Below are 16,870 nucleotides of genomic sequence, written 5' to 3'. Positions count from 1 at the left end.
ACACCCACAAATACATACATACATATACATTATATATATATATATATATATATATATATATATATATATATATATATATATATATATATATATATATATATATATATATATATATATATGCATACATACATAAATACATACAATGGCTATGAGAAGTCTTCACAGTCTGACCCATACTGTTGGAAGAGGGCTTTGCCACACTCTGTCCTCAAATGATTATCCACAGACCCATTAACTTCCTTCAGAGGTACATAGGAATACTCCTGCTGTGGATACCCTCTACATTTTCCACACACTTGGATTATGTTTCCGATGACACTGCTCAGCAAGATTGCAGCCAAGATGGCAGTGATAACTATCCAGCTCTGCCTAGACACCCACACACAGCGAGTGAGGGAAAGAAAGACTTTTGAATCAACCACTGTGGACTGCACAAAGCATTACACAAAAACCATAGCAACTCCTCACAATCTTTAACTTGCATTTGAAAGGAGGACTGGCTAATAAATGCACGACTGCCTCTCCACTGCATGAGCTCTTTACAGGCACAGTGGGGGACTCTTAATGCAGATTTGCTATATGAAAGTTGTGTTGCTAGTAAAGGTGTGAGGCATTTGATGATAACAGTGAAATCACTGAGAGAAGGCTGATGTTTGTGTGCATGCAAGAACACTTACTCTGACAGATAAGGCTTCTGTGTGTGAGCCTCATCTCGCTTCTGCCACTCATTCCACATTTGGGTGGCTAGGCAGTGACCAGCTAGAAGGGAGGAAACAAACATTTCAGTTCCTCATCAGGCCTGCATTTTACCCTTGTACAGCATTGGTTTAAAGTATACAAACACAAATACTCCTGCTATTTTGGTTTCAGATCCAAAACAAGAAATAATGAGAACAAGAAAACAACTGTGTTTTTTTCATCTACACTGAGGAGCAGGTGCTTATTCTCTGAAGCGAATGGAAAAGTGCAAAATGCAAACCAGGGATGAAGTAAAAGGTTATATAAATGCACTTGTGTTTTTGATAAACACTCAGACAAGGCTTAAAAAAGTAAGGGCATCGATGCTTGATGAGAGCTAATTTTAAAACCTGCATTTGAGGGAATGACAGAAGCAGCCAGAACACGGCCTGAGGCCAGGATCAGAGCTAAAGAAAGACATTCACTCATGTCAGTCTAAAGGCTTTATGGCTAGAATGGATGTGTTGTATAGTTATGTATTTAAATATTTACTAAAGACAAATTGAATTATTTTCCAATAACACTACATCCCAAAGTGAATTATGCTCTTATATCACAGTGAGTTTCCAGTGATGACAAATCATTTTATAATACGATAATACTGAACATCATGCATTTTTATTACTTCCTATTATCCTATTTATTTTAAGTTAATATAGGATTTCAGCTTGTCAGGTACAGAACAAGAAAAAAGTAAAGATGCCTATCCTGAAGACTCTCTAATGTTGGAAAACCTTTACCTCCGACTCTGACTCTGACACACACACACACACACACATACATTATATATATATATATATATATATATATATATATATATATATATATATATATATATATATACACACATACACACACACACACATACACACACACACACACACACGTCTCAGAAAATATAAACATGTAAAAAAAATCCAGCGTCAATTTTTCCTATAGAAATGATAACATGCAAAAATGAGTGTTAATATAAAGGTCAATATTATTGTCAGAGGTGTTATTATTCAACAAAATAAACCCTTCAGCCAAACAGAATCAAACATTCAATAGTGCTGTGGTATAATGTAAATAAACAACTTGCAATACACCTTTACCTTTTATCCTATAAAGGAAATATCAAAACTATTTTGTAGCAATCATACATACACTCCAAATGTGATACATTAGGATAGGAATAAATACTAGTGGAGGTATTCTTTCAAATAAAAAGAAACCAGGAGCTCAAACAGACAGAACAGAACTGAGGCCTGAAGCCATCAGCTGCTTTTTTAGGAATCAGCAGCATAAAAAGTTCATTGCCTCTACCAGGTAGTGACCTACTGCCTGGTAAAGGTCACTGATCTGACCTTTCTGGCTGAACCACTGAGCTTTTTTGTGCTTCAAGCCTGAATAAGAGTCTCATTCCCTTCTCTTAGATGCCTTTTTTTTGTGTGAGAGACAAATATTTGATTTAAAGAAAACCTCAAAAAGCCGAAGCTGGTGAAAGAAAATGCAAGAAAGCAGCAACTAAAATGTATGGAGGGCTCAAATTAACACATACTGTACATACAGGTCTGCAAAAGATAAGACACATCACTCGCTTAATGCACATGCATCATGCAGAGATAGCAAAGGGCAAAAGAAAATCAGAACCATTTCCAAGGTTTTGTCAAGAAATAACAAGTTGTAAAAATATGTAATGCAAATAACAATATGTGAAATACAAATTGTGCTTCGTATGTAATCAGTACCTCTATGCAGACTGGTATTTCTCTCGCCTTGGAATGTGGCATTGCAACTTCCAGTTACAGGGTCACAAGGGCAAAGCTCATGGCACTGGCACTCCTGCAAACAATGTAGCCCGTAGAAACCTAGAGGACATTCTGAGAGAAGACACAGTGTGCACACAAACTGTTATCAACATACTTTATCTGCCATGGAGCAGAATGTACCGTATACAACATGTAATTACCCCCAAGTGCAATATGTCTAACGGTTTAAAATTGTATCACCTTTCAGTAATTGCAAACCTTAAAGGTTGAACAAAAGGTTATTTGCTTTCATGTAACATGATATTTTCATTAAAAAATATCATTTAAAGAAAATTGAATGCACTATATATTGAAAATATAGGATCTGCAGAAGTGCAGAGAGGGGACACTTTTCTTCTTCTTCTTCTTTCGGCTTCTGCCATTAGGGGTTGCCACAGCGGATCATCCGTCCCCAAACCCCTCTGTCCTCTACATTTGCCTCTTTCACACCAACTACCTGCATGTCTTCCCTCATACGCATCCATAAACCTCCTCCTTGTCCTTCCTCTTTTCCTCCCTCCTGGTGGTTCCATCCTCAGCATTCTCCTACCGATATACTCCATGTCCCTCTTCTGCACATGTCTAAACCATCTCAATCGGGCCTCTTTCACCTTGTCTCCAAAACGTCCTACATGCCCCTCTAATGAACTAGTTTCTTATCTTGTCCATCCTCATCACTCCCAATGAAAACCTCAACATCTTCAGCTCTGCTACCTTCAGCTCCACCTCCTGTCACTTTTAATCATTGAAATTCAAATCTTTAATTCTGTAATTTTTCAGGTACAATCTTTTTTAGCTGCTCTTTGCATAAGGGTTTGTCTTGTTCTGTCTTTCTCTTTGTATTACCCAAATGTGTCCTCCTGGATTCTAACACATGACTAGGACATACAGTGAGGAAAATAAGTATTTGAACACCCTGCTATTTTGCAAGTTCTCCCACTTATAAATCATGGAGGGGTCTGAAATTGTCATCGTAGGTGCATGTCCACTGTGAGAGACATAATCTAAAAAAAAAAAAATCCAGAAATCACAACATATGATTTTTAAACTATTTATTTGTATGATACAGCTGCAAATAAGTATTTGAACACCTGTCTATCAGCTAGAATTCTGACCCTCAAAGACCTGTTAGTCTGCCTTTAAAATGTCCACCTCCACTACATTTATTATCCTAAATTAGATGCACTTGTTTGAGGTCGTTAGCTGCATAAAGACACCTGTCCACCCCAGACAATCATTAAGAATCCAACTACTAACATGGCCAAGACCAAAGAGCTGTCCAAAGACACTAGAGACAAAATTGTACACCTCCACAAGGCTGGAAAGGGCTACGGGAAAATTGCCATGCAGCTTGGTGAAAAAAGGTCCACTGTTGAAGCAATCATTAGAAAATGGAAGAAGCTAAACATGATTGTCAATCTCCCTCGGACTGGGGCTCCATGCAAGATCTCACCATCGTGAGAAAGGTGAGAAATCAGCCCAGAACTACACAGGAGGAGCTGGTCAATGACCTGAAAAGAGCTGGGACCACCGTTTCCAAGGTTACTGTTGGTAATACACTAAGACGTCATGGTTTGAAATCATGCATGGCACGGAAGGTTCCCCTGCTTAAACCAGCACATGTCCAGGCACATCTTAAGTTTGCCAATGACCATTTGGATGATCCAGAGGAGTCATGGGAGAAAGTCATGTGGTCAGATGAGACCAAAATAGAACTTTTGGGTCAAAATTCCACTAAACGTGTTTGGAGGAAGAAGAATGATGAGTACCATCCCAAGAACACCATCCCTACTGTGAAGCATGGGGTGGTAGCATCATTCTTTGGGGGTGTTTTTCTGCACATGGGACAGGGCGACTGCACTGTATTAAGGAGAGGATGACCGGGGCCATGTATTGCGAGATTTTGGGGAACAACCTCCTTCCCTCAGTTAGAGCATTGAAGATGGGTCGAGGCTGGGTCTTCCAACATGATAATGACCCGACGCACACAGCCAGGATAATCAAGGAGTGGCTCTGTAAGAAGCATATCAAGGTTCTGGCGTGGCCTAGCCAGTCTCCAGACCTAAACCCAATAGAGAATCTTTGGAGGGAGCTCAAAATCCCTCCTGCAGTGTGTGCAAACCTGGTGAAAAACTACAGGAAACGTTTGACCTCTGTAATTGCAAACAAAGGCTACTGTACCAAAAATTTACATTGACTTTCTCATGTGTTCAAATACTTATTTGCAGCTGTATCATTTTTTTTTAGATTATGTCTCTCACAGTGGACATGCACCTACGATGAAATTTCAGACCCCACCATGATTTCTAAGTGGGAGAACTTGCAAAATAGCAGGGTGTTCAAATAATTATTTTCCTCACTGTAGATTTCACTTTTTCCTTCTTTAGAAACGTTTGCGTGATTTCTCCCAGTGTGCTTTACTGTAATATTCCTTTTCTGCAGATGCTTCTGTAGACTGGGAGTCTTCTTGTCGGCCAGTAGTTTGATGTATTCACAGGCATTCATAGTGCAATTTATAAATGTCATCCTCAACACCTTCTGCACTCATAAAACCCCATATCCATGGTTCACTGTGAGGATTATGCATTCACTATCGCAGTCCTGGTCAAGTTCACACCAAACATGCTGGAGCCCATCTGAGGTGAAGAAATTTATCTTAGTCACATCTGACCAAAGAACGCACTCTCTAGGACGCCGTCCATTAAGGTTGGTGTTACGCAATGTCATGTGCATATCAATGCATGTTATGCTTTGACTATGCCGTCACAGAAACTCATTCATTATTCCAGTGTGAAGTCTAAAGAACTTGCCTGTTCATTTTTCAAAGCTAGATAGTACAAGTAGTTCACTGGCCATAGTACCATTTTAAATGAATGAAGACAATGGCTCTGATTAGTGGTACTGAGGCTTGGCGATCTTTCTGTACGTTTTATTTATGAATTTTTCCATTCCTGTTACTGTTGACAATTCTTTCCCATGTGGAGCCATGATGCAGACCTGAGCAGCCCATAGATCCAGAAGTGGGAAAATGATTGTTTTCACAGGTCATTTTTTATTCATGTAAATGCAGAAATTCACAGGTGTACCCATATTCTGTCGATTACTATCCATTCTACTTTGTGTATCAGAGATCCCTGAAGTATTGATATACGTTATTTTAACTTCGAGTTACTTTGGGTCAGTCATTTCAAAAAAGGTTTTCTTAAAAAAGTATTTGTTTCTGGCTGTATTTGGTTATTTCATTTAATTAAGCAGTGTTACAAGTCTAAAGTGGTTGACATTTAAAGTGATATTGCTCCTGATAGTATCATGCAAGTCATAACTGATCACTTACATCAAGACAGATTTTAATAATTAAATGACATCATTTGTATGATTATGTGTGAGTATATACACACTATACAACCAAAATTATGTGGACACCTGTTCATCCTTTCCTAAACTGTTGCAGCACAGGGGGAGGAACACAAGAGCTCAGAACAGAACGCCCATTTTTCATTCCAACCAAACCACAGCCACACCTGCTCTACTAAAAGCCTAGAACATCTAATTAAACAGGTGGAATTAGGTGTGGTTCCTGCATGATCAAAAGGTGAACCTTCACCCACACTGGTCCTTTGTGGATAAGATTGAACATCCTGAAGATAACCTAAACATGCAAGACCCTTAAGCTGATTGTTATCAGTTTTACAAAAATTCTATTAATTAATTAATTAATTAATTAATTTTTATTATTAAATCAGTAGCTTGCAATCACAGTAATCACATGACTTCACATTACCTTGTTCACAAGAAGCCCCCAGAAAACCAGCAAGACATGTGCATCGCCCATGAACAGAGTCACATGTTCCTCCATTTACGCATGTGCATGTCTTCGTACATCCATCACCATAGAAACCGTCTGTACATGCTACAAAACATGACACAGTGGGTGTGATGTAGTTTAATCGGCATGTAAAAAAATGGGTGAGCTCAATAATGAAATAAATCTATAATACACATCAAAACAAAATTCAATACTGAAACTATGTGACCTTGTAATTAATAAGATATCAAATCTGTAAGGCAAGCATTCATCCACTTAGTCATATACTGTCTGAGTTTGAGTGCCAATGTTTACCCTGACTGCAGTTCGAACCTCTCCACCCTGCATCACACACACAGCCATCTGTTCAAAGAGACACACGCATGAAGACCATTTTCTTACTAATATAATTATAACACATATTGCACCGAAACATAAGTGAAATAAATTACGTACACACACTGATATAGAAATACACACTCTGTCAAATGCATTAAAAGTCACCTGCAGTGCAGAGCCCATGATCTCCACAGTCTTGTGGCTGGCATGTTAGATTGGCACATGTTGGCATGGCCCAGCCCGGCTGGCACACACACTGACCATTCGCACAGGCCCCGTGCTGGTTGCAGTCCTCAGGCTGACAGAGACGCTCATGCACACACAGCACAGTGGACACAGCCCGAGGGCAGCGCCACATCGCCTCCTTACTACACACAGAGCAAGTACAGAATATGGCAAAGCTAGCATACAACAATCGGTGAAATCTTTTTACTAGTTCATAGTACAAAATTTATGGTCAATACAGTGACAGTAAATTCAAACAAATCAAAATAATATGAAAATACTGACTATAAAAAAATTATTTCTATGTCTCATTTACAATTATTCAATTACAACCTCATATATATATATATATATATATATATATATATATATATATATATATATATATATATATATATATATATATACAGTGAGGAAAATAAGTATTTAAACACCCTGCTATTTTGCAAGTTCTCCCACTTAGAGATCATGGAGGGGTCTGAAATTGTCATCGTAGGTGCATGTCCACTGTGAGAGACATAATCTAAAAAAAAAAACCCTAGAAATCACAATGTATAATTTTTAAACTATTTATTTGTATGATACAGCTGCAAATAAGTATTTGAACACCTGTCTATCAGCTAGAATTCTGACCCTCAAAGACCTGTTAGTCTGCCTTTAAAATGTCCACCTCCACTACATTTATTATCCTAAATTAGATGCACCTGTTTGAGGTCGTTAGCTGCATAAAGACACCTGTCCACCCAATACAATCAGTAAGAATCCAACTACTAACATGGCCAAGAACAAAGAGCTGTCCAAAGACACTAGAGACAAAATTGTACACCTCCACAAGGCTGGAAAGGGCTACAGGGAAATTGCCAAGCAGCTTGGTGAAAAAAGGTCCACTGTTGGAGCAATCATTAGAAAATGGAAGAAGCTAAACATGACTGTCAATCTCCCTCGGACTGGGGCTCCATGCAAGATCTCACCTCGTGGGGTCTCAATGACCCTAAGAAAGGTGAGAAATTAGCCCAGAACTACATGGGAGGAGCTGGTCAATGACCTGAAAAGAGCTGGGACCACCGTTTCCAAGGTTACTGTTGGTAATACACTAAGACGTCATGGTTTGAAATCATGCATGGCACGGAAGGTTCCCCTGCTTAAACCAGCTCATGTCCAGGCACGTCTTAAGTTTGCCAATGACCATTTGGATGATCCAGAGGAGTCATGGGAGAAAGTCATGTGGTCAGATGAGACCAAAATAGAACTTTTAGGTCATAATTCCACTAAACGTGTTTGGAGGAAGAAGAATGATGAGTACAATCCCAAAAACACCATCCCTACTGTGAAGCATGGGGGTGGTAGCATCATGCTTTGGGGGTGTTTTTCTGCACATGGGACAGGGCGACTGCACTGTATTAAGGAGAGGATGACCGGGGCCATGTATTGCGAGATTTTGGGGAAAAACCTCCTTCCCTCAGTTAGAGCATTGAAGATGGGTCGAGGCTGGGTCTTCCAACATGACAATGACCCGAAGCACACAGCCAGGATAACCAAGGAGTGGCTCTGTAAGAAGCATATCAAGGTTCTGGCGTGGCCTAGCCAGTCTCCAGACCTAAACCCAATAGAGAATCTTTGGAGGGAGCTCAAACTCCGTGTTTCTCAGCGACAGGCCAGAAACCTGACTGATCTAGAGAAGATCTGTGTGGAGGAGTGGGCCAAAATCCCTCCTGCAGTGTGTGCAAACCTGGTGAAAAACTACAGGAAACGTTTGACCTCTGTAATTGCAAACAAAGGCTACTGTACCAAATATTAACATTGGCTTTCTCAGGTGTTCAAATACTTATTTGCAGCTGTATCATACAAATAAATAGTTAAAAAAATCATACATTGTGATTTCTGAATTCTTTTTTAGATTATGTCTCTTACAGTGGACATGCACCTACGATGACAATTTCAGACCCCTCCATGATTTCTAAGTGGGAGAACTTGCAAAATAGCAGGGTGTTCAAATACTTATTTTCCTCACTGTATATATATATATATATATATATATATATATATATATATATATATATATATATATATATATATATATATATATATATATATATATTATAGTACTGCAGTTGAGGTGTACGGTTACTTATGATGGCTAAAAATGACCAAGTAGGATTTATATACCAGTGATCTGAGGGGAAACTTGCCAGTGACCCATTAAGGACATAAGTGGAAGAGCCGCCTCCGTCCAGATTAATGGCATTGATGACTCCTAGCTCCTTCAGGAAATTTGCCACCTCCCACAGGTTCATACTGGACACACACACACACACACACACACACACACACACACACACACACACACACACACACACACACACACTTCTAATTAAAAACTTGGCGTATAACTACGTATAATAATTAAAATAGAAATTTTGACATATGAGTCAGAAAAAAGCCAGTAAATATACATCACTTTGTTTTTTGCAAGTCAGCTACTCCTAAAATAGAAACAAGCTACACTGTTTGAAAACATTTTTGTAAGGGAATCTATATACCATGGTGCCCAAGCATTACCTTCATAAGTGAAACACTGGTGTCATTATGGTCATTGTGGTGACATTATGCCTTAAGGTTTAACAGGTTAAGCACTGTTCAAGTGCATCATAGTATATGGGTCAGTAGTTGTAAAATTGTGTATTCACAAAACACACAACAGAAAAGGAGGGTAAAGTAGACTGCTGAAAACTAAAGTAATAGAGGTGGTCTAAAGACTTATTTACCATCCTAAAAAATGTATCTTTTAACTTAGTAAGAACTAATATAGTTTTTTTGCCTCTTTCCTAAAAATCTACTCAAAGATGTATATTTTACAAATATTTTCAGTGTTGTATTTAATTATTAAAACTGAAAATATGAATTGATCAAATACAAATCATTAGAAAATATCTATAGATCTTCAAAGCTTTTTCCTCTTTCATTTTCAGCTCTCTGTAAACGCTGCTTTTTGGAGTACATCAAAATGTAGGTTATTCATTACTAGGGCAGTCAAAATGTACGTGTTAATAACGCGTCAATGCGAATAAATTTTAACAGCACTAATTTTATTAAGGCACAATTAATGCAACTCGCATTTCTGTTTTTTTTTTAATTCAAAATATTAATAAATAAATATAACAGAGGCAAAATTTGAACCTTTAATGCAATCAGATTTTTAAAAAAGCCACAAAAAAATTATTTGTAATCACTAAACATTTGTTTTACTGATGTGCCAGGTCTTAAATCAAGCACCAAAATCCACCATAGTGCACACATAAATAAAAACCGAATAAAAACTGTCCATGGGGGAACATACCAAAAGTATTGTTTGGGGTCCTGATGATTTAAAATAATTTACAACACCATAATTACTTTACAACATTCAGAAGAATATTTTGTCTTCATGCTCTATGTTGAGTCTGGTTTCACTAATAATAAACATACATTTGTATAAAGCATCTATATTTGTCCATGCCCATGTTGATTAAGTATTAAAAACTTGAAAAGTATTAATTTAAGAAACATTAATAACATAAAAATGTGTTATTAATTTGCAAATAATCAAGAGTTAACTCATGATAATATTAATCGTGATTAAATATTTGAATCGATTGACGGCCCTGTTAATTACACAATCCACAGCAGAGACACCTTATAGTGCAGGGGTCACCAACATGGTTCCCACGGGCACCAGGTCACCCGCAAGGACCACGTGAGTCGCCCACGGGCCTTTTCTAAAAAAAAGCTCACCATAGCGCCACTTACCAGTGAGCTGCATCTAATTTTTTTGTTGCTATTCTTTTTTTAAATCACACTTGCATTGGTGTGAATTTGAAAATGACAATATTAAAATATAGATGACTAGATATAGTTGAATATCATTCATTATTAATAATAACATATAATTGAAGGTAAATTGAGCAAATTTGTTATTTCAGAAGTGTGTATCAAACTGGTAGCCCTTCACATTAATCGGTACCCAAGAAGTAGCTCTCAGTTTTAAAAAGGATGGTGACATGTTATAGTGTATATTCTCACCCTCGGGTTTCTGTCTGGCCATTAATTTGGAACAGAATGAGTCTGCCCTCAGCATCATGGCCCACTGCTGTCCGAGCTGATCTCACATCAACAAACTTCTGGAATGTTCCTGGAACATAGAAAATGTATACCATTCTGCCTTATTTGCAAAGCGGTCAGTAAAGTTATATAATGATATTTCAGTGCTTTTAAAAACTATTGCACTAGTTGAGAGTGTGATAAGAACTGGAGTACCTGTCTGTTGGGACTTTTCACATTCAGCCTGCATGCTCTCGTTGATGTAAACCTCTCCTGACCTGAGCAGCCACACCACCCCACTGATCAGCTGCACAAAAGGATTTACTCTGTCCAAAACCTCCTCCTGTGAAAGATAACTACCAGCATGGGGAAGAGGTGGATGAGAATGAGTGAGTGAGAGTGAAAGAGAACGAGAGGTGGAAGATAATATCAAAACATTTTATGAAATACAATCCCCTCCAAAAGTAATGGAACAGGCCAATTATTGTTTTTTTTTCTCTCCCCTATACACTAAAGGTATTTGGTTTAAAAGTTCAAAAGACAAATTCCAGCGTTCATTCCCTGATCCATACATCTAGATGTGTTAAACAATTAAGAACTTGGCAGACTTTTTTTTTTCATCAAATTTTATAAGTTATAATTTATCCTCTTCTTCTTTTTTTAGCTGCTTTGATTAAGGGTCACCCTAATAGTTACAACATAGCTGGTCTCACTACAGTTCTATAAACTCTTGCAGATACCCTACTATCACAAATCACTCCTGCCACTCTTCTCCACTCACTCCACCCTGCCTGCACTCTTTTCTTCACTTCTCTAACACACTCTCCATTACTTTGCACTGTTGACCCCAGGTACCTAAAGTCATCCACCTTCACCACCTCTTCTCAAAGGAAGAAGGAAAGGGCTCAGAGCCAATTTTTTATGCAGTCCAACCTCAACCACTACCACAACTCCTCTCGTGGCACCCTGTTGTACGCTTTCTCTAAATCCACAAACACACAATGCAACTCCTTCTGACCTTCTCTATACTTCTTCATCAAAATTCTCAAAGCAAATAGTGCGTCTGTGGTGCTCTTCCTCGGCATGAAACCATACTGCTGCTCACAGATGGTCACCTCTTCTCTCTTCCACTACTCTTTCCCATAACTTCATACTGTGACTGATCAACTTCATTCCCCTGTAGTTACTGCACATCTGCACATCTTCCTTATTCTTTAAAAACAGTATTAGCACACTCCTCGAATCAATTCAATTCATTTTTACTTGTTTAGTGCTTTTAACAATGAACATTGTCTCAAAGCAGCTTTACACAGATAATGTGGTGATAAAAATGAATAAGATGTTCTTTATAAGTGTAAGTTTGTCCCTGATGAACAAGCCGGTGGCGACTGTGGCAAGAAACAACTTCCCGAGATGAAGGATAAGGAAGAAACCTTAAGAGGAACCAGACTCAAGAGGGAACCCATCCTCATCTGGGTTGCACTGAATTCCTTAGACATCCTCTCACCTTCCAAAATCTTGTTAAACAATCCTTTTAAAAACTCCACTGCCATCTCTCCTAAACATCTCCATGCTTCTACATGTCATTTGGTCCAAATAACTTTCCACCCACATCCTCTTAATCGCTGCTCTCACTTCCTCCTTACTAATTATATCCACTTCCTGCTTCACCAACTCCCCACCATTCAACATTCTCTCTCTCTTTCTCTATGCTACCGCATCTCCTTGCACTCCTGCCAACTTTTCTCATCACTCTGCCGATCCCAAACGTGTTTCGCCAACCTCTTTCTTCTTTTGATCTCCTGCACTTCCTCATTCCACCACCACGTCTCTTTGTTTTCCTTTCTCTTTCCAGATCTCACCAAGTACCTTTCTAGCTGTCTCCCTTATCACTTCTGCAGTATTCACCACTGCCATTTCCATCTGTTTAGCAAAATCTACCACCATCTGCCCTTCCACATTCCTCTCCTAAAGGCCATACCTACCCATCACCTCCTCATCACCTCTGTTCCCCTCACCTACATAATGAATCATTCATCAATAAAAAAATCAATATTGTATTATTTATTTTGTATTGAAAGTACAATTCACCTTTTTTTGTTTAAACACATTCCATAGACATTGGTCTAGTTTCCTAACAGGGTCCACAATGCTGCTCAGCTACCCACTGATAGTGGTCCCAGATAATAAAAATACAGCTTCAAATATTTGAGCCCCCACAATAACTAAGCACATTACAAATATTCCAATACATTTAAATGTTTTATGTCTTTTACAATGGAGATTTCCTTTAATTGATTCACTATTTGCAGGTTATTTTATAATAACTGAACACTGGAACACCAATTTTTTCTAAAACGATACACCCTTAGATAAAGATGTTAATCTCACTCCGGAAAATTCCATAGAACCCTCGTACTCCAAAAGGAACAAGCAGCTTGGACCCGTTCCTAACTACAGACTGTTTTTGTGAATAGCTCTTCATTACGCAACGGTTCTGTGTTTTTGAAACACTGCTATTTTTACTGAGCAGATGTTTTGGGTCCTTGCATTCTCAGACTTTTCCAGGATAATCCTTTAGCTTGTTTACAAGGATGATTAAAGGTACAGAGTTTTAAACTGATCAATAAGATAGACAGAAATAGCTGGATCAGTTGAGGAGCCATTCAGTCCGTTGTAATCGATTATATGTGCTTGATAAGAATAAATAGATTTTTGCAGTTCATAGTTCATGTTTGTCCTTTACTTTTAAGTTTCGTGTACAAATAGCATTTGATAGTTCTGGTGCTTATGAGCTTGAGAACAAAATATTTTAGGGTCTCAAAATGATTCTTCAAAACACTAAACCTTTAAAAAACATTAAGCTTTCAAATTTCAAATTTCAGATATGCCTTATGCCTAGAAAACACTTAACAGGCCTGTACATTAATTCGGAAGAGGTTTCGGTTTAGTCACAATACACATAATGCTTAAGAGTTTTAATTCATAAAGTATAAGTCTTATATGTCTTACAACCACAAGTTGACACGCCGTCGCGTAATACGTAATACGTAACATATTAATTAATAGCAGCAGCATTTGCCCAGCCTCAACCTAAACAAACATAAACTTACCCAAAAACCAGCGTCCCGTCCTTCCTGATGCCGAACTGAGCGTTCTGCACTCCCCCGCTATCTTGTACCAGTCTGCCGTCGCTCACAATGTTCCCAAAGCACTGTCCACTATTAGTGTCAAAATATCCACCATTCTGGGCGATCAGACAGTTCCGTGTTTTCGCCGTGTTTTCCACAAGCTCTCTATGGAGTTTCTTACAACCTCCAGGGCCTCTGGGCTCCAGCACGGACACAGTCCTCGCCGGGTCGTGAACCACGGTGATGTGACCACTTATCCACTTTTCTGCACCGCTTCCGATTGCGGAGACAAAAATCTTGGATTCCACTACAGGAGATCCAGAGTGTGCACTAGCCTGCCAGGTCTCATGGGTCAAGTTTCCGTGGATGCGAGACTGACAGTCTCTCACGTGGCGATGGGAATGAGACGGGCCATGAGTCTCAGCATAGGGCAATAATAGGTCATCATCTAAAGAGTGCCTGTAAGATACAGGAATATTAATATGTACCCAAAACTGTTGCTCATTTCATAAAGTGACCTCATTATCCTTTGTATTTAAGTGCATTTAACCATGAAGCGAAACCTTTCACTGACGCAGGACAGACCTTACATGCAAACACAAGAGACAAACTCTTTCAACATGCCACCAGTACATCCCCAATGTTTTGTGTAACTTGGCAACAGAACCTTGTAGAATGTTGACTTGATTACTAAAAGCGTGTCACTTTCGGATTTCTTACATCACTCCGATACTGGTGGGGCATTTAAAATGAAAAGAGAAATAACCATTAAACACTCAAATAGACAGTTATTCAGTAGAGTTATTTTTTTGGTAATTAAAAAAATGTCCCTCTAATAAACTTGTTTCTAATCCTGTACATCCTCGTCACTCCCAACGAAAACCTCAACATCTTCAGCTCTGCTACCTCCAGCTCAACCTCCTGTCTTTTACTCAATGCCACTGTCTCTAAATCATACAACATCTCAGGTCACCACAGTCCTATAAACTTTCCCTTTCACTCTCGCAGATACTCTTCTATTACAAATCACTCCTGCCACTCTTCTCCACCCACTCCACCCTGCCTGCACTCTTTTCTTAACTTCTCTTACACACTCTCCATTACTTTGCACAGTTGACCTGATCTAATGACCATGATCTAACCCAGGTACCTGAACTCCTCCACCTTCTCCACCTCTTCTTCCTGCAACCGCATCACTCCACTGCCCTCCCTCTCATTCACGCACATGTACTCTGTCTCACTCCTAATGACTTTCATTCCTTTTCTCTCCAGCACATACAGCACCTCCACCTCTCCAGGCTCTTCTCAACCTGCTCCCTACTCTCACCACAAATCACAATATCATCCTCAAACATCATAGTCCATGGAGACTCCTGTCTGACCTCGTCCGTCAACCTGTCCATCACCACTGCAATCAGGAAAGGGCTCAGAGCCGATCCTTGATTCAGTCTAACCTCCACCTTGAACCAGTCTGTCATTCCTACTGCACACTTTACTGCCGTCACACTGTCCTCATACATGTCCTGCACCACCTTCACATACTTCTCTGACACACCTGACTTTCTCATACAATACCTCTCTCAGCACCCTGTCATACACTTTCTGTAAATCTTAAATCAAAAGCTAATAATGTGTCTAAAAATTCTGGTTAAAAATAGTTTTTTTTTTTTTTTTTTTATCAATTTAAGCAATATCATGATTGTAAATTTGTAATTGGAATTGTACAAGAAAATTATATATTTTCAGCTTTTCCCCCCAAACAATTCTCCTTACTGCCCAATGATTTATTAAAAAATGTATACCCCATTAATGTTCATGAAACTTTATATTCTATACTCTCTATTATATCATTATATATATATATATATATATATATATATATATATATATATATATATATATATATATATATATATATATATATAAATGTCTCAGAAAATATAAACATATAAATAAATAATAAATAAGTGTCAATTGTTCCTATAGAAATGATAACATGCAGAAATGAGTGTTACTATAAAAGGTCAATATTATTTTTAGAGGTGTTATTATTCAACAAAATAAACCATCCAGCCAAACAGAATCAAACATTCAATAGTGCTGTGGTATAATGTAATATATATATATATATATATATATATATATATATATATATATATATATATATATATATATATATATATATATATATAGATAGATAGATAACTGCAACACACTTGTTCAATAAACCAGATTCTGATTCTGATTAAACAGCCTCTAAATGCAAAACCAGTTAGACATATTTTAGTATTTTCAATGCTATACGACCAAGTATTATCAATCCTCATACTCAACTGGTATTTAATATAGCTTACAAAATAATCATGTATCAAATTTATCTTACCCCACATTTAGGGTCTCCGTTGTTAACACTGAATCCCATATCAAAAGAATACAGATATAAGCCAATTTTTCAGAGGAGGTTGCCATGTATACCATCTGTAATTGACCTGCATTAGGAAAAAGTAAAATTGTCCATTTCAACTTATCGCATGCTAAATGCCATATATTGCTCTTCTCCCTGTACAAGTCCACTACATAGACAGTAAAAATACGGTTTTGTCCACCCTATCTAGTAAACTTTACGTTCTATTTGCAAGCCATTTGACAGCAACCGATACGGAAATAACTTCCGGAAAGTTTATCATGTGACATTTCTTCAGCTACACTAGATGTCACGTGACTCATCTTCACTTAACGTTAACTATTAAAAATAACGCAGGAAT

At 38.1% G+C, this 16,870-nt stretch overlaps 1 protein-coding gene across 1 annotated transcript; it reads right to left on the bottom strand.

Annotated features, from left to right (window-relative positions):
* Nucleotides 1–71: 71 nt before the first annotated feature.
* Nucleotides 72–16,806, bottom strand: nagpa (N-acetylglucosamine-1-phosphodiester alpha-N-acetylglucosaminidase). Its single transcript, XM_083546588.1, has 11 exons — nt 16,489–16,806; nt 14,088–14,564; nt 11,191–11,330; nt 10,957–11,065; nt 9,064–9,192; nt 6,838–7,040; nt 6,649–6,696; nt 6,310–6,438; nt 2,469–2,600; nt 678–759; nt 72–369 (listed from the first exon to the last, which is right to left on the bottom strand). Exons 1-11 carry the CDS (start codon nt 16,581–16,583, stop codon nt 147–149), a joined length of 1,767 nt encoding a protein of 588 aa, XP_083402714.1. The 5' UTR covers nt 16,584–16,806; the 3' UTR covers nt 72–146.
* Nucleotides 16,807–16,870: the final 64 nt, after the last annotated feature.

Source organism: Silurus aristotelis (genome assembly GCF_946808225.1).
Source record: "Silurus aristotelis genome assembly, chromosome: 1".
NCBI classification, from domain to species: domain Eukaryota; kingdom Metazoa; phylum Chordata; class Actinopteri; order Siluriformes; family Siluridae; genus Silurus; species Silurus aristotelis.
Note: the sequence above shows the minus strand (reverse complement) of the source record. Positions and strands in the feature narration are given on the sequence as shown.

Coding starts and splice junctions, on each gene's coding strand:
- nagpa (XM_083546588.1), bottom strand. CDS start 16,583: ATGGTATACATGGCAACCTCCTCTGAAAAATTGGCTTATATCTGTATT. Junction 11,331..14,087: donor GACGGGACGCTGGTTTTTGG/GTAAGTTTATGT, acceptor CCATGCTGGTAG/TTATCTTTCACAGGAGGAGG. Junction 370..677: donor CAGAAGCCTTATCTGTCAGA/GTAAGTGTTCTT, acceptor GTGGGTGTCTAG/GCAGAGCTGGATAGTTATCA.